The sequence below is a fragment of the Phalacrocorax aristotelis genome, chromosome 3, assembly GCF_949628215.1.
Source record: "Phalacrocorax aristotelis chromosome 3, bGulAri2.1, whole genome shotgun sequence".
Taxonomy (NCBI): domain Eukaryota; kingdom Metazoa; phylum Chordata; class Aves; order Suliformes; family Phalacrocoracidae; genus Phalacrocorax; species Phalacrocorax aristotelis.
The window spans coordinates 8,506,537-8,529,473 of NC_134278.1; the positions used below are offsets into that span (position 1 = coordinate 8,506,537).

Sequence of the window (22,937 nt, forward strand, 5' to 3'; positions counted from 1 at the left end):
AAGTTGATTCTTTTGTCCTGTGGTAGTGGTTTGGTCAGTGTGGCAGTACCTGTGCCATGGTTTCATGTAAATGAGGCAGATCATGTGGTGGGTTTTATGTTTGAGAAGAACTCTTAGATCTTCAGAGCAGTGGCACAGGCTGCCCAGGGCGGTTGTGGGGTCCCTTCCCTGAAGACATTCAAAACCCGCCTGGACGCGGTCCTGTGCCCCCTGCTCTGGGTGTGCCTGCTCAAGCAGGGGGGTTGGACAAGATCTCCAGAGGTCCCTTCCAACCCCCATCACTGATTCTGCGATCTCTCTACTTCACACCTTCATTTCACAGCAGTCCATTTTTCTAAGTGGCTGTGGCCAATGTGAGCTACTGCTCGGATGGCCCCCTGAGCAGCAGTGTGCTGCAGTGACTCCAGGCTGCTCTCAGAAATGCTGCCCACCCATCGCAGAGCATTTTGTCCTTCAGGAGACCTGGCCTTTGCAGTGCTCTAACCGTACAGCTGAGTGGCTGTGACCATTTTTTATTCCCTTGTTGCAGACTGATTTGTCCATGGGAGTGAGTGACTTGCTTAGGGTAACGTCAACTAACTCCTTTCCTGGGCCAAGTAAAGATCTGTTAGCAATTTATTTCCCACTATCAAATTGTGGCAGTCTGCTCTTAATACCATTGCAGCTCTTGCAGCTAATTTAGCTGTACCTGATCTTCAGCTGTCAACTGGTTGTTTTGGTTTAGTGCCATATTTGTGTTTTTCTGCAGTTGTCTCTGCAGTCTGTCTTTTGAATGTAAGCAGTGTTTTAGCTTTTGTTTCTGAATATCTGTATAGAAACTACTTCAGTTCATTATCCTACTGCATTAGCAGAGGAATTAAAATAGATTAAGGTATAGTATATGAACATGGAATGAATTGAACTGATTTTGATAAAAAGTAATTTGATATTCTTTGGCAGACTATCAGAAGGTGGAAAACAATTTTTCATAAACATACATTAGGTAGTCATGCTGAGAATAATATTGGAGTAAGTGTACCTGTAAAAATTTGGCCACTTAGAACAAATAAATGAGTACAAAGTTCTACATAGTCTGAGGAATTACAGATTTTATAACTTTATCCTTGAAAAACCTCTAGCTGTGAAATAAAACGAAAGGAAGCCTTTCATAACAAAATAAACATTTGTAGTTGTGAAGTTGTTCTGCTTGATGGTTTAAAAAAATAAATTGTAATTATGATTAGGCTTCTATAATATTTAATTTGTTTTGGTTTTTGAGGTAATACGTACTTACTAGTCTGTGTTCTGATACTTAGACAGTTTTAACTGATTTTTCCACATTTGAAAATGTGTTATAATTTACATTAACAAAATTGTAATGTCTTTTCTTGTTTGTGCATGTACTTAAATGTGATAAGGTTCTAATTAATATATTTCTTGGAACAGATGTACCAAGTCTAATATTAGATGATAGTGAAGACGAGAATGCTTCATCAATTTTTGAGACGAGCTGCCACTCAGGATCACCAAAGAAACAGTCATCAGCTGCTATACATAAACCCTACCTTCATTTTACAATGTGAGTGTTTCTGTAAATACATATAACCAGATAGATAAAACCATGAAATCCTTACATCAGGAGAGGTAACAAAGAAGATCTTTTGCTTTATGGTGACAATGCTGTTCTGTAATAGAAACATGTAAGTGTACGGGCAAGAGTTTTAGATATATGAATGGTCTTAGAAAAGGCGACATCCTAGACACAGTAATTGGAAATATTTTGCAACATAGAGGTGTAGCTTAGAAGTAAGGATGTTAACAACAATTAATTGTAATAAGTCGCTTCGATTTGAAAGATTAAGAACTGGGAAGAGAGGTATATAGGAGTATTTTGGAGAGATTGCTTGCTTTTTCTTGGTCCAAAGTATTGTTGAGCTTCAGTGTATGCAGCTGTTTGGATGCATTATATAATTAATGCATCCAGCATCTGTAACATCTTTTTTTCAGTGTTTTTCAAGAAATGTTTTGGTAAAATGGGAATTTAGAAAGTATGTGAAATTTGGATGAGTCTTTCCTGTATGAATTGCACTGGCTAGAGTAATGAATAATAATAAAGTAGCATTTCTTTGTTTTGTATTAAGAATAGTTTTAGACTACTTTATGTGATGGGTTCTGCAGGGAGTTTGCTAAATAAAAAGAAGTTAGGAAAACTATTCAGTAGTAATACTGTTTAGTAGAGCCATCTTGTGGAAAACTGTTAAAATTTTTGTGCTAAAGTGTGGTGCCAGAACAGCATTTATGGATACCCAAGCTTAAAAATAAAGATTTAAGTTCAAATACTCAAGTATTTTAATGCCAAATTTAAGCTTTTGTTGTGAGGGTGGGAGGGGGAACCCAAAACCAAAACAACAATATATGTCCGTGTGGATGTGTGTCTGAATAAAATAATCTCGAAGTGTATGTTTATCTAAGTATCTAAGCCTCCCTTAATCTGTCTTTCTGAGCATTCTTGATTGCTATCTGTGTGTTTAACCTCCACCACCGGAACTCAAAAGCCAAAGGTCAGCAATGTTCATAGCTGTTACAAAATATGTAAACTGAAATAAAACCAGCCAGTCTTGTTTCACTGCCCGAGCTGATTGATGTGCAGATAAAAATGCCTTAATGAGAGAAAAATGCAAATTAATTTAACTTTCTTATTTCATAATCAATTTTCTATAAATGGAAAAGACCTTTAACGGAAAAACCTAATACTTCTCCCTTCATGTCTCACTTGTCCCCAAAACAGGACAAAATCCTCCAAACCAATCAACTAAACAATCAAACCCCCAAAATCCTTCTATGGACTCCTTAGGATTTCTTCTCAACAGTGAAAACAAAAACCAAGTTTACCTTTGCAGTTTTTCTTTTAAAATCTTTATTATGCCTGGAAATTACTGAATAGAAGCGTATGAATAGTGACTTTATTCATTCCTGCTTCAGATCCTATTTCTTAAAGTATTGAATTGTTAGGTGGTTCTTGGAAGTCCTGGGTAGCAACTTAAGGGGTGAATGTATTGACCTGGGATTCCTGAGGCTACTGAAGAGATGCTTTGGTACTTAGGACTGAACTAGACATGATTAAATAGACATGTTTACTGGAGGTCCATTAAGTCTTTTTGTAAGATCAAGGAATTGTTTTTAAATAAACTGCTTATAATGAAAGTTTTCATGCATTTAATATGTGCATAGGTTTGCACAGACGAATTTGAATTAAATTGTTGTGAAATCAAAGAATAGACAGAACTCAGGTTATTGAGACTTGGAGTAGTGTTGAGGTATACTAGAGTTAGTTGAATCTTTTAAGGATATTGTAGGAAACTGTTATCCACTGCTGAAGGTCTCTAAAAAAATCTTATTTTTACATATATCCATATATATATCTCTCTCCATCTGTTAATAACATCAGCATGTTAATTGTAATTCGTAACTGTTGTTTTGCTGCAGGTCAGCTTATCACCAGCCAACCTCTTACAGACCAAGATTACTGCTATCTGGAGAGAGAGGTTCGGGTCAGACTTCGCACCTTGCTCCAGCACTATTGCACAGTCTTGAAAAATTCTCTGTACACAGGCTAGATCTGCCAGCACTTTATTCAGTCAGTGCCAAAACGCCTGAAGAATCGTGTGCACAGGTGACATTTCAGATCTCTTGTAATGAGTAAATTATGTAATTCTGGAGCAGGATTAGTTGCATCACTATAAAGGCAGTGAACTGGAATGTAACTGAAAAGCCAGGTTTTCATAGGCTCCTTCTATTTTCATGTTTAAAAGAAAGGGGTCTCTAGAGGGTGATTGAGATCTCTCTGCTGACTAGTGAGAGTAATTACATTTTTAACTTGCCCCCTTAGTCACATACCTCGTATCAAATAAACTTAATCTGGGTATTCGGTTCCTGATTTTCATTTTATTAGCTTTTGTAATTGGTATGCTGTGGTTCTAGGTTAACTTAGTTTAAAATGTTTTAGGTTTTGAAATAGTTTGTGGTTTTTGCAGAGATTGCAAACCGGTTTAATTTTCATCTTGATTGTTCAGTCTTAGTAAGTTTTTAAAATATATATGACAAGTAGTTGTTTTGCAGCCTATTTGCATATTGATGTAAAATCATTGAATGATACAGCTAACAGTCACAAACACTTGTTTGGAAAGCCTTTATCATTAGATAACATTATTTTACTGGAACGTTTGTATATAAAATACCACAACCATGAGTCATTTCATAGTCCACAAGAATATTACTACTCACAAGTGATAATAACAATTAGTTGCTTAGTTTAAATACCACTGTTTCTTTTAATTAGATCTTTCGTGAAGCTCGAAGAACAGTACCAAGTATTGTTTACATGCCTCATATTGGTGATTGGTGGGAAGCTGTCAGTGAAACTGTGAGAGCTACTTTTCTAACTTTGCTGCAAGATATACCATCTTTCTCCCCTATATTTCTACTGTCTACCTCTGAGTCCATGTACAGTGAATTGCCTGAAGAGGTAAGTTTATTGTGGACGGAAGTGTTGTTAGGGTGGTATGTGCTTGCTGAGAAGACAAAATTGTTCATGTTGTCAGTTGTTCATTTTGACACATTACTCCAGTGTTATTAAATGCAGATTTAGTCTAAAGGCCTAACCTTTAGCTTTATATCCTCTGAGGTTCAGGATGGGGGAGGGGAGTTCTTATTTTCTTCTCAACGTATTCTTTGATTATCTTCTTTTTTTCCTCCTCTCCATTCTTTTCACTGCAGTGATGGCCATTGTTAGGATCATGGGATACTGCAAGTTTAGTTACTACATAAAATTCAGTGAGAATTACGAGTGTTTTCCTAGGTTTTGGGTGGAGTTTTACTACCTTCTCTCCTGAGGCTAATTTTGAAAAGTTTGTGACTAGTGTTTTAATATGGTTATTAATCATGCATTTTTGAGTGGGGGCTCAATTTTCATGTGCCTTTTTTTTTTTTATTTTAGGTGAAATGTATTTTCAGAATCCAGTATGAAGAGGTTTTTTATATTCAAAGACCAAGTGAAGAAGACAGATTGCGATTTTTCAGAGGTTTAATTCTTGATGAGGCAGCAATGCCCCCACCAAGAAGGAAACAGGCTGGTAAACTAAGTTACAGTAAAACCAATATAACGTGATCTGAATGTTTTCTTTTGTGATATTTTCTTCTTTCAAAAGGCGTGGATAAATGGTAGTTAGTGCAATTAGCATTTGACAGTGTTAGTCAGTGCCCAGAATAACTTTCATATATTACAGTTATCAGTTTTGGAAAACGGAGAGCTGTGGGGTTAAGGATGCAGTGACAGATTGATGAGGCAGATTAAATATATAATGAAATTTGGAGTGGCATAATCCCAAGAGCCACTGTGTTGTTAATATTCCCATTATCTGACTTCTTGGGTTTTTTTCCCTAGCTCTTCGTGCTCTGGAAGTTCTTCCTCTTGCACTGCCATGTCCTGCCCGTGAGCTGTCAGAAGCAGAAAAACAGCGAATGGAGGACCAGGAAGAGAACACATTGAGAGAGCTGCGGTTGTTTCTCAGGGATGTTACCAAGAGGCTGGCCACAGACAAACGCTTTAACATCTTCAGCAAACCGGTGGATATTGAAGAGGTCTTGTTTCAGTAATGTGCAAACAATGAAGTTGAAATTATTAGAAAAAGAATATAAATTTTAAAAAGGAAATTGATTAGTAAGAAAAATAGACGTTTGATCCATGATCTTTCCAATCTAAAATGCTAATTTTTAGCTGGCGAGATAGTCATAGCCTCATCTGTGATGCAAGGAGTTGGAGCATGTTCTTTGGCTATACCAGTGACCTATTGAAAAACCCGGTGTGTTCCTGTCAATTTTATAGCTGAAATCAGCATTTGAAAATGGCACCACTCCATTCCCACCAGTGTTCCTGAAATATTTGATACCATAAATGTAATTGTTTAATAAAAGCTTTTACAACATTGTAATCCTATAGGCATGCTAATATTGGGAAAAAGTGATCTGTGTTCTATAATGTATTCAGCATTAATGGTGTTGTTGAATAATTTCAGCAGTAATGCTTGTGGATGCCATTAATCACAGATGATAGCACATTATAAGGCATTAACTGGTCGATTATGGAGTGTGCACACCTAACTGATGAGACAGTTTGATTTGCAAATCTATTTTCAGGTGCTGCTATATGAATAGGATTGTGTTTGACTTGACTTCCAGATCAGATGCTGGCTCACTGCAAACTTTGCAAGCTTGCTAATTAAAAAAAAAAATGCTGAATTGCTTCTGAAGAGAAGCATCTCTTTGGAAGACCTTAAGAGATGAATATGGGACATCTAAAGTACAGCATTGTAAAAAGCAGATTTGCAGTGTAAATGCCACGCAGGATGGAACAGGCATCTTTTATTGGCCCATGCAGTCCTCTCTTAATTTGAGCTTTCCATAGTGTTCTGTAGCTGACTGTTTTGGAAAGACAAGAGCTCGTTGACGTGGCAACTTTTACAGCGTGAGCATGGTCTGAGCAGCAAGTTTATTTGAAAAAAATTTTTAAATGAAACTGCTTGGGAGGTCCATTAATGTAGGGATCTCTCCATACTCATAGTAAAGGCAGTTTTCTTTCCCCGAAGAAGTTATGGTCTAAACTTACATGAATTAAGGGCACATAAAGAAAGGACGAATGACCTTCTTTGTTTTGTAGATGGGGAATCGAAATATGAATTTGTTATTTAAAGACTTGTCAAAACCCCTGCTAATATATCACAGCACTAGAAATTAAATGTAATTCTTTTTGTCCCACCTGGTATATTTAAGCACAGGACTATCCTTCTCTACAAGAACCTGTTGGCTTGACTTCCTGAGAAAATATGTTAAGTTCCTTCCGCTCCTACTTGTGTTGCAGAGAATGCTGCTACGTGATAAGTCAAGGATTTTCCTGACTAATTCAGCAGCAATGTTTACCATTTCCAGTGAAGATTCTTTCTGATAATGTGCTAACATGAAAAGGAAGCCCGTGACTTGGCTTTCCAATCACTAAACCAATTATCATCATGGTTCTGTAGAGGGAGACAAAAAGAGAATTTTTGCCATTTTAATCTTTCATCATAAATGTCAATGTGTATATTTAAGGAATTAGGTGATAGACTGCTGTCCACTGAAGTAATGCATTAATGTCAGTGCATGTTGTAAGATATTTTGTATGGAAGTCTACAGATAGTTATTAAAAAGGAATTCTTGCGGAGCCCTTAGTGGCTTGATCTGAATATGCATTTAACTCTTCAGTATTTTGGCAGCTGCCATCATATGCGGGTGATTTCAACAGAAAAATAAGCAATACTGTTTCTGAGGCTGCCAGTGTTTTTAATGGATTGTAACCTTAATCACATTCAAACGTTCAGGTCTAGGGTTTCTTTCTTTGAAGTAAATAACAAATTCATAGATTTTTTTGGTGAACTTCCTTACAGCAGCTGTGATAATGCATTTGACTATCAAGCTTGAGCCCCTTATGGTACCACTAATTACGTTAAATACTTTTTAGGGTACCCTAGTGGTTGCTAAATCTCCAGTTATGAGCTAAGCTCCTAGTAAGCTGTGAACTCTGACACAAGGCTTTCTCTTAGACTGCCTTTCTATACAGTCAGTCTAATGTCCTCAGTCGATAAAACCTGACTTTTTTTGTTGAACAAGTGATGGAAGGAACTATTCAGTAGAAGATATTTAAAAGCTGGTAATTTGACTGTTCAGTTTAATGAGAACTTTAAGTACAAGATGAACAAAATATAGCTTCCCTAGTTTTGCTAGGGTTTTGAGTGAGGCTGGTTGTTTTTGCTTTTCTAACCCAAGACAATGTTATAACACCATTAAAAAAATCAGTCTAAAATTAAAAAGACATTTATGTTAAAACGTTTTGCCTCAAAAATAAAATTACATTTATTTTCAAAGACAAATTGGTGAGCTCCTGAAGAAAAAGCAGCTTTGGAAGTTCTGTGTTTTGTTTTAGTCTGATAAAACTTCCTTTTCAGCATAAATTTGTTTAGAAATCAAAATGTTTAGTTAATATATTAGAACTAAGCATGTGGAATGAATAAGAATATAAAGGTGTGAAATTGGCAATGTTCAAACGGAATGCATGTGGTCCTGTGTCATTTCTGTATGCTATTTGTTTATAGGTTTCAGATTATCTTGAAGTTATCAAAGAGCCAATGGACCTATCAACAGTAATAACTAAAATTGATAAACACAACTACTTAACAGCCAAGGATTTCCTAACAGATATTGACCTGATCTGCAGCAATGCATTGGAGTACAATCCAGACAAAGATCCTGGAGGTAAGGACCTACTTCGTTTTGGCTTACCTAAACCAAAAGCCTGCTATTTAATCATGTATTTGGTTACTATTCAGACATTTAAATAAACTGCATGCTATGTGATAATTAGGATAAGTAAGTCCTACAGGTCTGTGCTTTTAGTATTCTGAAGCATGTGATGCACTGGGGGACATTGTAAGAGCAGGAAAACTACAGCATTCAGAGTTGTTTTCTAATAAATTAGGTTTTGTAGTTCCTTTTAAAATTTGATCGCTCCTTTTCAGTGAATAGACTTTGTATATGCAACAAAACCCCAATGTAATTTGGAGAGATCTGTAGAGAATCCTGCACGCAATCTGGCAGTGGCCTGCTTTATTTCCACATTGGCTTAGAACATGAGATTCACACACAGAAATTAAGAACTACGCCTTTGGGGATAGAAATAAAACAGGATAAATCATAGAATGGTTTGGGTTAGAAGGGACCTTAAAGGTCATCTAGTTCCAACTCCCCTGCCATGGGCAGGGGCACCTTCCACTAGATCAGATTGCTCAAAGCCCCATCCAACCTGGCCTTGAACACTACCAGGGATGGGGCATCCACAGCTTCTCTGGGCAACCTGTTCCAGTGTCTCAGCACCCCTTTCATAAAGAATTTCTTCTTTATATCTAGTCTAAATGTACCCTCTTTCAGTTTAAAACTATTACCCCATGTCCTGTCTGTACAGGCCTTTATAAAAAGTCTTTTTGCGTCCTATAAGCTCCCTTTATATGTTGAAAGGCCGCAATAAGGTCTCCCCAGAGCCTTCTCTTCTCCAGGCTGAACAACTCCAACTCTCTCAGCTTTTCTTCATGGGAGAGGTGCTTCATCCCTCTGATCATCTTCGTGGCCCTTCTCTGGACCCTCTCCAACAGGTCCATGTCCTCCTTCTGTTGGGGGTGTCACACATGGACACAGCACTGCAGGTGGGGTCTCACCAGAGCAGAGGAGAGGGGCAGAATGCCCTCCCTCACCCTGCTGGCCATGCTGCTTTTGATGCAGCCCAGGATACGGTTGGCCTTCTGGGCTGCAAACACACATTGCCCAGTGATGTTGAACTCATCAACTAACACCCCCAAGTCCTTCTCCTCAGGGCTGCTCTCAATCCATTCTATGCCCAGCCTGCATTTGTGCTTGGGATTGCCCTGACCCTGGTGCAGGACTTTGCACTTGGCTTTGTTGAACTTGAGGTTTGCACGGGCCCATCTCTCAGTCCTGTCAAGGTCCTTCTGGATGGCATCCCTTCACTCCACTATGTCAACCGCACCACACAGCTCAGTGTTGTCAGCAGACTTGCTGAGGGTGCATTAGTACTACCATCTATGTCACTGACAAAGATTTCACACGCACAGTGCCAGTCCCAATACCGACCCCTGAGGAACACCATTTGTCACTGGTCTCCACTTGGACATTAAGCTGTTGACCGCAACTCATTGAGTACGACCATCCAGCCAATTCCTTATCCTTATTATCAGGCAAATCAGTTGCAGCTGATTAGGAGAGATTAGAAGGTATTGTCTTGGCAAAGTGTGGGATGCTTTCAATTAAAATCGAATTTGTAGATTGAAATGCATGTAAAGGCTGTTCACACTCAAAACTAAGGAAAGAACATCTTGTGTACTCTTCACTAGGGCTGTCTTATAGTGTAGCTTGCAAAAAGAAAGCCTTTCCATGGGCAGTTTCCAGAGTCAGCAATAAACAACAACAGAAAAGTACCCTTTTAATCTAAGTACTACTTTGAAATCTGGGTCTATCTGCATATGTAGTCCAATTGGTTAAAAAGTTTTATATTAAATCTTGTGAAATGATTTTCACATAATCACAGAATGGTGGGGGTTGGAAGGGACCTCTGGAGAGCATCTCATCCAACCCCCTGCTTGAGCAGGCACACCCAGAGCAGGGGGCACAGGACTGCATCCAGGCAGGGTTTGAATGTCTCCAGGGAAGGGGCTCCACAGCCTCCCTGGGCAGCCTGTGCCCCTGCTCTGGCACCCGCACAGGGAAGGGGTTTTGCCTCATATTGAGGTGGAACTTCCTCTGTTCCAACTTGTGCCCGTTGCCCCTTGTCCTGTCATTGGGCACCACTGAAAAGACCCTAGTCCCATCATCCTGATACCCACCCTTTAGATATTAATAGGTATTGATGAAATCCCCCCTCAGTCTTCTCTTCTCCAGGCTGAACAAACCCAAGTCTCTCAGCCTTTCCTCATAAGGGAGATGCTCCAGTCCCCTGATCATCTTGGTAGCTCTCCGCTGGACTTGCTCAAGCAGTTCCGCATCCTTCTTAAACTGGGGGCCCAAAACTGGACACAGCACTCCAGATGTGGCCTCACTAGGGCAGAGTAGAGGGGGAAGATAACCTCCCTTGCCCTGCCGGCCACACTCTTTTTCATGCACCCCAGGGCACCTTTGGCCTTCTTGGCCACAAGGGCCTGGTGCTGGCTCATGGTCACCTTGCTGCCCACCAGCACTCCCAGGTCCTTCTCAACAGAGCCACTTTCCAGTAGTTCAGCCCCCAGCCTGTACTGGTGCGTGGGGTTGTTCCTCCCCAGGTGCAGGACCTTGCCCTTGCTCTTGCTGAATTTCATGAGGTTCCCGTTGGCCCAGCTCTCCAGCCTGTCCAGGTCTCACTGGATGGCAGCACAGCCTTCTGGTGTATCAGCCGTTCCTCCCAGCTTGGTATCATCGGGGAACCTGCTGAGGTTACGCTCTGTCCCTTCATCCAGGTCATTGATGACTATGTTGAACAGGACTGGACCCAGCACAGACCCCTGGGGAACACCACTAGTGACAGGCCTCCATCCAGACTCTGCTCCACTGATCACGACCCTCTGAGTTCTGTTGTTGAGCCAGTTCTCGATCCACCTCAGTGTCCTCTCATCCAACCCACACTTCCTTAGCTTGCCTGTGAGGATGCTATGGGAGACAGTGTTGAACGCCTTACTGAAGTCAAGATAGACAACATCCACTGCTCTCCCTTTGTTGACCCAGCCAGTCATGCCATCATAGAAGGCTGTCAGGTTGGTCAAGCATGATCTTCCCTTGGTGAATCCATGTTGACTGTTTCTGATAACCTTCTTGTCCTCTACATGCCTGGAGATGACCTCCAGGATGAAACACTCCATCAGCTTTCTGGGGATGGAGGTGAGGCTGACTGGCCTATAGTTTCCCAGATCCTCCTTCTTGGCCTTTCTGAAGATTGGAGTGACATTTGCTTTCCTCCAGTCCTCAGGCACCTCTCCTGTCCTCCACAACCTTTCAAAGATGATGGAGAGTGGCTCAGCAAGAACATTCGCCAGCTCCCTCAGCACTTGTGGGTGCATCCCATTGGGGCCCATGGATTTGTGAGGATCCAGTTTGCCTAGGTTATCTCTGACCCAATCCTCCTCAACCAAGAGGAATTCTTCCTTTCTCCAGATTTTCTCTCTCACATCTGGGAGCTGGGATGCCTGAGGGCCAGCCTTAGCAGTAAAGCGTGAAGCGAAGAAGGCATTCAGTAACTCTGCCTTCTCTGCGTCCTGCATCGCCAGGGCCCCTTCCGTGTTCAGCAGTGGGCCCACTGTATCCCCAGTCTTCGTTTTGCTGCTGATGTATTTAAAGAAGCCCTTCTTGTTATCTTTGACATGCATTGCTAGATTTAATTCCAAGTGGGCCTTGGCCTTCATTGCATCTCTGCATACCCTGACAACATTTCTATATTCCTCCCATGTGGCCAATCCCTTTTTCCACATACTGTGAAGCTCCTTCTTCCATTTGAGTTTCTCTAGAAGCTTTCTGGTAATCCATGCAGGTCTTCTGTCTCCTTTGCCTAACTTCTTCCTCCTGGGGATGCACCAATCTTGAGATTGGAGGAAGTGGTCCTTGAATATTGTCCAGCTTTCTTGGCCCCCCCTGCCTTCCAGAGCCCTAGCCTATGGGATTCCTCCTAGCAGGTCTTTGAAGAGGCCAAAGTTGGCCCTCTTGAAGTCCAAGGTTGTAACCTGACTCATAGCTCTGCTTCTACCTTGCAGGATCCTAAACTCGACCATCTCATGGTCACTGCAGCCAAGGCTACCCCCATCTCTGACATCCTCAGCCACCCCTTCCTTGTTCGTTAGGATAAGGTTGAGCAGCACATCTTGGTTTGGTTTGTGGGTGGTTGTGTTTGTTTTTTGTTTTATCCTTTCCCTCCATTGTTTGACCAGGAACTGTTCTTTGTTCTTAAAGGCATGGAAACATAATCATTGTATGTTACACATAATAGTATTTGCCTCTTTGACACACTGTCTGTGGGAAAATCTTGCCCATCACAGGATATGAGGAAAGTAGTAGTTCAATCAAATGCTCTTGATTTTATTTATCTTTCTTTTTCTTAGTTTTGTTTTCCTCTTTGTTTTTGTGAGGGCATCTGAAACTTTATCATCTGACCAACTTTTTAAAGTCTAATATTGCAAAATTACAACTGTAATGTATGCAGTTTGTTTTTTGAGGTCATAAAACATCATGCTTCCCAAATATATGTGGGTAAAAATTTCTAGTTTTCAGTTGATTTACGTGGCAGTAGATTTCCCCAGAAAACATACGCATGGCTCATTTGAGCTGGATACTGGATATTCTTTTTCACTCAGCAATTTTTCCAGCTGTAAAATTTGCTGTTTCTAGAATTATAAACCTTGTTTAATAAATGTTCACTGATATTCTTAATTGTCTTTACTGATTATTAAAACAGATTAAATTTGCTAATTGTATAATATGTTGTAGAAAATAATGTTGATGTTTGCTGTTGAAGTACCTCCATCAACTGGAAAAAGTAATTCAGTATGGATGAATTGACAAATTAAATATGTTTGTACTAAAAGCAAGCAATGAGTGTTGTCGGTTTCATTGAAAAGCAGCATTCTAGATGTTAATTTTTTCCACATATGGGCTTAGTTATTAAGTTACAATTGCTTCCCAAATTTCAACAGCATTAGAATAATATCTTTTGTATGTTTCAAAGGTGTGGGAACTGGGTTCTGAAAAAAATGTTTTTTTCATGAGTCACATTTAGGTTTCCAGTGTGGGCAATATTTTTTGTCCTGTTCCCCGAAGAAAGATGAAAATGTAGCAAACTCAAGGTTTATTTCTTGCCAGTTTTTCTGAGTGGATTAAAATGAGAAATAGCTATTCAATATAAGCTATAAAGGAATCTTTTAGCAGAATTTTGAATTTTCTAGCAGTTGTTAAATAAAAACTAAACAATAATTTAAGGTAAAAAACCCCAACCCCATCCCCCCAAAACCTAAATGAAACCACAAACAGCCAGAGGAGGAATATAAGCAAGGTCTATCTTAGAGATTCAGGAGATGTCCAGTATGAATTTGTGGGCTGTATAATTCTATGAATGTTCCTAGACCCCAGTGGGTAAATTAATTCTTGGACAAGAGTCTTGTTACTTTTGGGACTCTCTGCACTGTACTCCATTATACTGTGTAGATCTGCCTGTGGAAACTGGCTATACCTGCTGATTGTAGCAAGTTTCTAGGGATTGCAAGTTGATTTAGGCATGCTCATAATTCACTGTTTGTATTTGTTTATAAATACCACTATTGATTAAAGTAATAACATGTGCTTCTGAAAACTCCAGTATCTTAAATAGCTAGGTTGTGATTTTTGAGCATGCTATGGTACTAATCCATCTACATTTTCATACATTTGTAATATTTCCCATTTCTGTCTATATCAGTGTTGTAATATACAATACAGAACAACATAGAAATGGTAAAGAATTCACATAATTGTGATAAAATTAACAAGTCTGCTGTCCTGTTTTCTAGATAAAATAATTAGACACAGAGCTTGTACTTTGAAGGACACTGCTCATGCTATCATTGCTGCTGAATTGGATCCAGAATTTAGTAAGATGTGCGAAGAAATCAAGGAAGCAAGAAGAAAAAGAGGTATGTTTAACTTAATTTACCATAACACAGCATATATGGGACAGAAAACAGAATTTACAAATATCCATATAAAAACGTAAATTTAAGGTGAAGTATAGAATGTGCGTCAGACTCGGGCGGTGCATGTTAAGGGATGACTGAGCTTGAATCTTGTCTACTTTTTCCAGCTATGTGAGCTGGTCCAATAAGGCCCCATCCTTTTTTACGAAAGGTAGGGGGCGTTGCCTACTTGTACAAAACCTACTGTAGAACATGATGAAGGGATAAATGTTTGGATCTGCCACCTGAAGATGTGGTGAAACCAGAGTGTTCTAAAAATGCCACGTAATGCAATGTAATAACAATTATGATTAGGGAGAATGGTTTTTAGAACAGTGGATTTTTAGTTCACACTGGCATGTGCACAAGCATGCTTTTGGGTGATAATATGTTAAATTTTTTTTTGGGGGGGTGGTGGGGGTGGGGTGGGATTAAGAAGCAACTCTTATATCCACATTCAGGGGAGCATGAGGTTGACATTCTAATAGTCCAGAATCAGGAAATATAGCCCCGTACGCTGGAGGACATCACTGGCTTAGTTTTGTTTAAATTAGTGCAGTTGTTTTCAGCTTGCAGTCTATAGGCCTGCAAGTCTGCGGACAGCTTCTAAAGTGACCACAAAAGGTAACCAAAAGCCCAAGTGTATTTCTAATAGGGCTCATTTACATGAAAGATTCTGTACCTCCATGGAAAATATCTAAAGGTCTGCAAATTGAAAAAGGTTGAAAATCACTGAACTATAACATTAGGACAAAATTTCATGCTGATTTTGGGATTGCTGATTTCAATAATTCCAGATTACTTTGGGAAGTTGTTTGCTGCTTTACTTCCTGCTTTGGTAAAAAACTTCATTGTTTGATTTCTAGGTTGAATTTGGCTGATCTTAGATTTACCTCCTCACACTTGAAATACTTCTATCAGTAGATTGAAGACCCTTTATTAATAAATTTCTTTGAACCATGCAAGTATCTGTAGACTTTTCTTCTTCAGGTTAAAATGGATACAGTTCCTTTTATTTAATGGTTGGATGCGATGATCGTAAAGGTCTTTCCCAACCTAAACGATTCTATGATTTTTCCCATTCAGTCATGCCTTTTTTTTTTTTGGTCTAATTCTGTACAAGCTTCCAATGTGTGTCTTGAATTGTGGATAAGAGAACCAATTGTAATTCACTGTGGTTGTAAAATAGAACTAATATAATGCCTTCATTTTTTGTCTGTACTTTTCCATTAGAAGTATAAGAATATTCACAATTCTGGCCTTAGTGTCATGCCGAGAGCTATGCTCAGTTAATTATCCATTATGAGTCCCCCATGATTGTTAAAGGTTATTGCTTCCGAGGTTAAAGCAACTGTTTGTAAGAGCTCTTTGTTACAGAGGGTGACTATATAGCTTGTAAGCCCCTCCTTGCAAGTCTCCCAAGAGCTAACTGGACCACTGTGCTTCTTTTTGTGGCAGTGACCAAGTAATATATATTTCTGGGGGCAAAACCTGCAGAAAGATGTGGGTTTTCAGAAGTCATAATTAAGGCTGATGGTGTCATACAATAAACTTGTTAGATCAGAAAAAGAAGACACTATTTTATATCAGGTACTGGTCAGTGGACCTTCAGATATAGGTAGGTGACTAGCAGTATCAGTTTGTGAGTGAAAACAGCTTGCACACAACAGTGGACAGATTTCAAAGTGCATTCTGGGCACTGGCATGGAAACTGGTACAGTGTCACAGATACCTGCAAGTCACATTTCAAGGACGTTCTTGCACTCGGACCACATTGTGGTGGTTTCCAGAAAAAATGAGCTCTGCAGTGTGCGGAAGGCTAAGATCACTTACTGGATTAGCAAGGACAGAAGATTTGGAATGCATGGAAGAAGCTCTATTTATGAATGAAGAAAAATATATCAAACTTTTGAGGTCTGAGGAAACCTCATGCTATAAAGGCAAGCCCAAAAGATTGTCCTATCCCTGGATCAAGAATTGTGTCAAAGATTGCGGTGCAGAATGTCAAGAAGGTGGCATTTCAGGCATGTAGTCTTGGCATGGATCATTGTAATGGATGGAAGGGATGTGAATGCTGCTCAGCCTTGTCATTATTCCTGTTTTGCTCTACAGAGTATGCTCAGCAAGACAGCAGATCAGCAAAATCACAGTGCATCTCTTCGTCTAGACTTTGACACGTACCCTGTTTTGGACCATTTTGGACAAGGGATGACAAAGGCATATACTTGCATTTTCTTCTTTTGATTGCATGTGTACAAGGTTATTAAGGGATTTCTAGTTTCTTCTTTTGACTGATTACCAGGTAGTGAGGTACAGAATTGATCCCCAGATCCTCCTCCTTCCCCTCTGCTTCATAATAAGAGTATATTTCAAAATAATGGAATGTTTTGATGAGGAAATACCTGAGGAAAACTGTGTAAGCAGTGTAAACTATGCCTTTTGCGGTCTCAAAGCTTTGTGCAACTGGTCACTTAGATGCAAGGATGATTGCTGATACCAGACTGTTCACCTCAGTGGAACTACCTGATGAAATCATACTGAATTGGGCAGCCAGCCTCGTTGCCTGACCAGTGTATGAGACGAAGTGGTGGAGAAACAGACCCTTAAGTACTTCTTTTTAATATCAGCAAGAGATGTCCAAGCAAGGCCTTACATGAATGTTGAGACTGAAGTCAGTGTGCTTCACTGTGTGATGCACAGCAAGCTTTTCTTCAGCTCAGAGTACCCTAAGCTTCTCTTTTCATCTTCCTTTAAAAGTGCCAGACTGGCATGTATACACTGTGATGGGCAAAAACCCCGCTATTCAGTGTCAGCATTTCTCTGCCTACATGTCTGGACTCAGATTGATAAAGGATCATACCTTCAAGCATTACCAGAGTTAAAAATCTTAGCTTGCCAACAGCACTCTTGTGAAAGAAGGGCAGTAATGCAAACAATGGGACTGTGGAAAAAGAAGCCTAGGACATGCAAATCTACTCATGGTTCTTGGACTGAATATAAAACTTGGATTAATACCTGTTTAGAAGTAGTCAAGGTAGTGTTGCAGTCACAGATTGAGTCAGGGTGGGTGGCTGTGACCATCAGAAAGGAAATTTGTCTTCTAAGAAAAAGAACATGCCCCGTACTTGGTTAGATCTTGGCCAACGTTTTCTTGGCTACATTTGGAAAGACCTCAACGTTCAACATGAGATTTGGATGGAATCGAGCAAGCTGATCTGCATGACGCTTCTAATATATTCTCTGGAAATGTTATCAAGTGTTTGTCCGGAATCACAGACGAGTCTGGAAGACAAGTGACACATGCTGTAGGCTTTTTAATCTTTACCCAGTTGAAAGCCATTGATTTTCTGAATTGTGCCATGTATTAGCTCTTAATTTATTTCCAGGGTACTGAAGATAAGGGTTAAGGCTAAAAAGTTCCATACCCATTTTCTTCACAATTCTCTTGGCAAGTTATTTAGCAATCTTACATAGTTTTGAAATAGAAGGTATTTTCTACATCACTTTCTTTTCCACAACTTGTTTGATTTTTTTTTTTTGACAGATCTGCCATTTTTATTTAGTGCTGAGACTGGTGACCCATCTCAAAAGTACTGCAGTGTACCAGAATGATAAACTATATAATAAAATTAGTATTTAAACTAGAATTTCTTGTATTACTGAAATTAGGTGCTGTTTTGAAAGATGGTAAATCTAAGGATAACAAGTTCTAAAATTGTAACTTAAGAACAAAATATGCTAGATTATTGGAATTCGCAGCTTCTTGTTGAAACCAGCACATAACAAGATGGAAGTGGTGTATGTTTTGAGTAATGAAATATATTTGATATGCAGTTTGAAATACTTGTAATGGTACCTAGAAATTTATGCTGTAACTGTTAACTGTTAGGTGAGGGTTCCTTTGTGAATCTTTCAATTTCTGCATCCAGCAGTTTTAGACCTTCTTGTCAGCTCTTGATCACTTGGTTCTGGTTACTATTGGAGACATGGTTATGACATTTTGAAGCCTGTTTTAGTGGATGGATAGGAAGTTCTAGTTCACAAATATGAAGCTTCAGAGATTCATTTATGTCTTTAAAATGTGCTTAACCAATATGAAAGTTTGCATTTTTAGAATTTAATAAAACCCATGAAATAGTAGAAGCTATGAGATGAAGTTATATTACAGAAAGCAAACCAGACTTTTTGTTAAAAGAAGAATCGCATTTTCTTAATCTAAGAGCTCATATTGACTCTGAAATGGATCCATTTTACATAAGAGATAATGGTGACAATTCAAGGTTTTTATTAAGGTACTCTTTTTGTTATGGCATACAATGCCATTATGAATTGCTGCTTATTTTAAATTGGCTGTTTAAAATTAGGAAAAATTGAAACTGCCAATAAGAATTTGCTTTATAGAGCAAATATGGATAGAAGAGTGCAATCTTTGGGGACCCAAGTGTGAGAGACAGTCATATTTTTCGAAGCCATCAGAGCTGACAGTTTTAAGATCATGCAGCCAGTAAGTTATTTTGTCAGTAGGAAACAAATATTCTTGATTATAATCTTTGGTTTGAATGTCCAGCTAAATATTAATTGATGTATTCTTACTCCAAGTTTCTTTTTAAATTCAGTAGTTTTATGCAGCTTGGTTTATTTAAATAGGTATGGTTATCTTCTGTGTGCAGGCTTATCAGTAACAGCAGAACAAATAAATCCTCATGGTTCCACCGTACGGAAGACAGAAGCTAGAGTTGAAGAGGCTTTTCGGAACAAACAGAAACCCACAATGGCGGTGTGGCCCAACTCTGCGAATAAATGTGCATGTGAGTACCGTGGGTGATAACTGTGCAAAATTAGAGGTACTTCCAATGGCAAACATTTCCAGTGTGACTGTACTACTGTTTACTGATTATTTCCGGAAGTAATTTTAGGAATGGAACACATGGAATTTGAGGAAATACTCTTCTGACTACATGAAATCTCTGCCCCAGAAGTTGTAAAGAAGCAGGATTTCTGTTTTTGTGATAAGGAATAACTTTTTCTAATGTAATATGAATATTACGTTTTTCTTTGTAAAAGGCTATTTTCAGTGCAAGACAGGTCTGATCTAATGAAAAGATTGCTTTTATCTGTTTGATAAGTGTTAAGATCTGTTTACTCTGTGCATGTATTCACAGGTACATACCTCCATACTGCTTCATACTCTCTCACATCCACTATAGTTATTCATTTCCTGGCTTCAGTACATACAGTACTATGCTAAAAGTTAGTAAAGAGATTACAAATTTAACTGTATTTTCCTTTATGGGACATGGTTTTCAGTAATCAGTACCCATTATTGGAACATGTTAAGATACTCTCGCTGCAGCCTACTGGATTAGTCCAATTAATTGATCAAAATCTCTAAATTTGTGAGGAGTGGCTGTTTAACTGTGGTGAGGTAATCAGAGGCACTGCTAGTTCTTTTCAAGAGGTAAGTTGATTAGCACAGGTAAATACACAACAGATATATTTGTTATAAACAAAATAAAGACTGTAAGAGAAAGTGGGAATGAGGGATATACTGAGAGCTGTGCATTGCTTTCCTGCTGAAGATGTGGAATCCATTATTAACGTATTATTAGAACCATTATCAATTCTTGCTTAATAGGCAAACTGATAGATTGGAGCTGACAGATTTTCACTGGTCTTTGTGCTCTTCTTCATGATGCTTTTCCTTGATGAGAAGGAGTTTTCTAAGCATGGTGATAACTGCCCAGAGATGAACATTGTTTGTATATGAATGATAGTGTTGATGTCAGATAGTTTAATTAGAGGTGTATGGTTTTATTTCCTGAAGCTGTAATTTCTTCCGTTAAAGGAATTAAAGTCAATCGTACAGAGTTATGGCTTGAATAAATTGTTATATAATAAATTGATGATGTGGATCCAAGCTGTTCTTTATTCATTTGGCAGCTTGTGCAAAAACAGAGAGAGGAGGGAAAGAATTTTCTCTCTCTCTCTCTCTTCCCCCCTACCCCCAGTTTCTGAGGAAATCCAAGATGGAGATTCTCATTCTGCCTGATCTACAGAGCACTTTCCAGGCTCTGCATGCTGTGCAGCAGATGGTAGGGTTTATAGACATCCAAGCTGGATGTCTCTTGGGAAGAGAGATAGCCATTACTGGTGACTTCTGTAAAAAGCAGCTCTGGTACCTCTGCTCTCCTCCTAATGTTGTGGATGCAGTGGTAGTAATTTGAAAACTAGAGCCATCGACTGAAGGAGACTGTGCCAGCGTTTCTGTGTGCAAACAAAAAAGAAGTTAGTGTTAAGGCAATGCTCCTGCTAGTATTTTGGTGATTTAGGTTGGAAGGCAAGAAAATTTGAGGCTTAGTGGTTTTTGGAACTATGATCAAATGAAAATCTGCCTTGTAACGCTGAGTCTGGGAAAGGTAGCTAGTCCAGGAGGGGTGTGATGTGTCTAGTAATTAAGAGAGAGAACCAGGAATTGATGAGCAATGAGAAATCTGCAGAAGGAATTCAAGTAGTACATGGGCACATTTAAAGATTGATGTGGTAAGTTCAGTGGAGACTAGAAACTAGGAAGAGATACAGTCTTAGAAGGGTGTCTGGAGGAAGGAGCTGGAGTAAAGTGAGAGCAGACCAAGCAGATTGTAGGGAGCTCATATAGCAGCAAATTACATGGTGGATTGTGATTGTATAAATGGAAGAAACAAGTTTAAAGAAGGAATTTCTGAACAGAGGTGATTTTAGAGGTAGAGTGTAAATTTTTTTATGGTCAAGAACTAAGATTTTTTTTTTAAGACTAAAATGTATTACACAAGCAGAGTAACAAGGACAATGATTCATGTATTTTAATTACACAGGATAAAAACTGTACTTTCCAATTAATAATTCTGAATATCTTCCTTTTTTTTTTCTGCTGTTGGAACTTGAATTGAATTTTGTCTTAGATAAATCTAAGGAAAAAAATCACCAATCATGACATTATACTCCTGATTAAATTGATTTTTTTTCAGAGCTTTGTTTACAGTATTTTAGAAAATAGTGGCAAAAAGGTCAATTCAGGTGAAACACTTGAGAACCCGAAAGGAAATGATTGTCAAGCGTCTTCTCTAAAAACAGAGTCGGCTACAGACAGGGCAGCAGCCTTCCCCGGTTTGAAGCCATGTTTACCGTTCAAGGCTTGTACAACAGAGAACGAGAGTTAGTTTAGTATGTGTTGGTTTGTTTTCTGAGGTTTTGTATTTTGTATGAAATTTAGTTACTTCTTTAGTTATGTATTCTGTGATTTATTTAATTCTTATAATGTAATTTAGATTTTTTAAAAAAAAATATTATTAGACCAGATGGGCTATCAGAAATGTGGCACAAAATAGTTGTTCTATTTGAAGGCATGGTGATACGTATTCCTGAGTTAGATTTAATCTGCAGCTTCCATTTCCCTTGTTGAAGATACATCTGTGGTGGATGGTGTATCACAGTATAGATGGGTTTTAGAAAGTATTGCATTCCTAGAAGTTGCTGAAAATCCATTTGGGAGAGTTCTGCCACAGATAGTTTAAAATATTTCCATATTGACTGTGCATTTTGAGGAAAGTGTAAGTGTTCTGGTGGGAACTTAGCATGGGACCTGTGTCAAACGCCTGATGTAAGTAGTTATTGATCATAGAATCACAAAATTGTTGTGGTGGGAAGGAGCCTCTGGAGATCATCTAGTCTAATTCCCCTGCTCAGAGCTGCTTGATCAAGGCTGTGTTCACTTGTGTTTTGAATATTTCCAAGAATGGAGGCTCTGTGACATGCCTGGGAAACCTCTTCTAGTGCTTGGCCACTCTCACAATAATTTCTTAATTTTGAATTGAATGTTTTGTATTTCTATCTGCGCACATCTCCTCTTGTCACTGGGCACTGATGAGAAGGGTCTCATTTCTCCTTTGTATGAATGTGTGTGGAAGGGGAAGCTACCAGCAATGTGCAGTTTGGTGTGTCCGGTAAATTAGTCCTTGCTAAGTGATTTGGTTTAGGTACATGTTAGTGCATAAAACATTGGCATCTCTTTAATTATTATGCTGTATAGTAAAACGTTGTCCTACTACTCTATTTTGCCAGTAGATGGAGTATGTTGCATATTATTTTGCTGTCTTGCAGTTGCTTCCTTTAGTGTTACATATAAATAAACTGTATGGGGAAGATTTGGGTTTACATTCTTACCTTTTTCTGCAGTACTTAACAATCATATAGTGATAGACTGCGGATTTTATGTTTTCCTCATAGAGAAGATGTCTTTTATGCTGTATGATAAATATGATAGCTGTGAAAACGGCATTTTGAGCAAATAAAAAAAATAAAATATTTAGTGTTATGTGAAGTATTAAAAAATTTTATATGAAAGTCATTTTATGAAATATGAAGTAAAAACACTGCTAACTTTTCCCAATAATTGAAGTGATTAGTGGTCTCTATAGGAAGAACTGTAGGGAGATCAAGCAAGGATATAAAAAACTGCTGCAGAAAACGTAGCTCCTAAATAAATAATATTCTGTGTGCCTCTTTATATGCTTTTGTTTTGTTTTTTTTGTTTGGTTCTTTTTGGTGTTTTTTTGGGGGGAGGGTTGTGGTTTTTTTTTTTTTTTTCCCTTAAATGGCAGCCTT

General features: G+C 38.8%; 1 protein-coding gene across 2 annotated transcripts in view; it reads left to right on the plus strand.

Annotated features, from left to right (window-relative positions):
* The window catches only part of ATAD2B (ATPase family AAA domain containing 2B), an 82,686-nt gene that overhangs the window by 41,278 nt on the left and 18,471 nt on the right, over nt 1-22,937 (plus strand). Inside the window, exons 17-24 of one of the 2 annotated variants that reach the window (XM_075086695.1) lie at nt 1,426-1,558; nt 3,466-3,652; nt 4,319-4,504; nt 4,976-5,111; nt 5,423-5,619; nt 8,163-8,322; nt 14,136-14,258; nt 18,968-19,105. In XM_075086695.1, coding sequence (XP_074942796.1) covers nt 1,426-1,558; nt 3,466-3,652; nt 4,319-4,504; nt 4,976-5,111; nt 5,423-5,619; nt 8,163-8,322; nt 14,136-14,258; nt 18,968-19,105 — 1,260 coding nt within the window. The remainder of the gene's footprint in view (nt 1-1,425; nt 1,559-3,465; nt 3,653-4,318; nt 4,505-4,975; nt 5,112-5,422; nt 5,620-8,162; nt 8,323-14,135; nt 14,259-18,967; nt 19,106-22,937) is intronic. The other variant, XM_075086694.1, reaches the window with a different exon arrangement.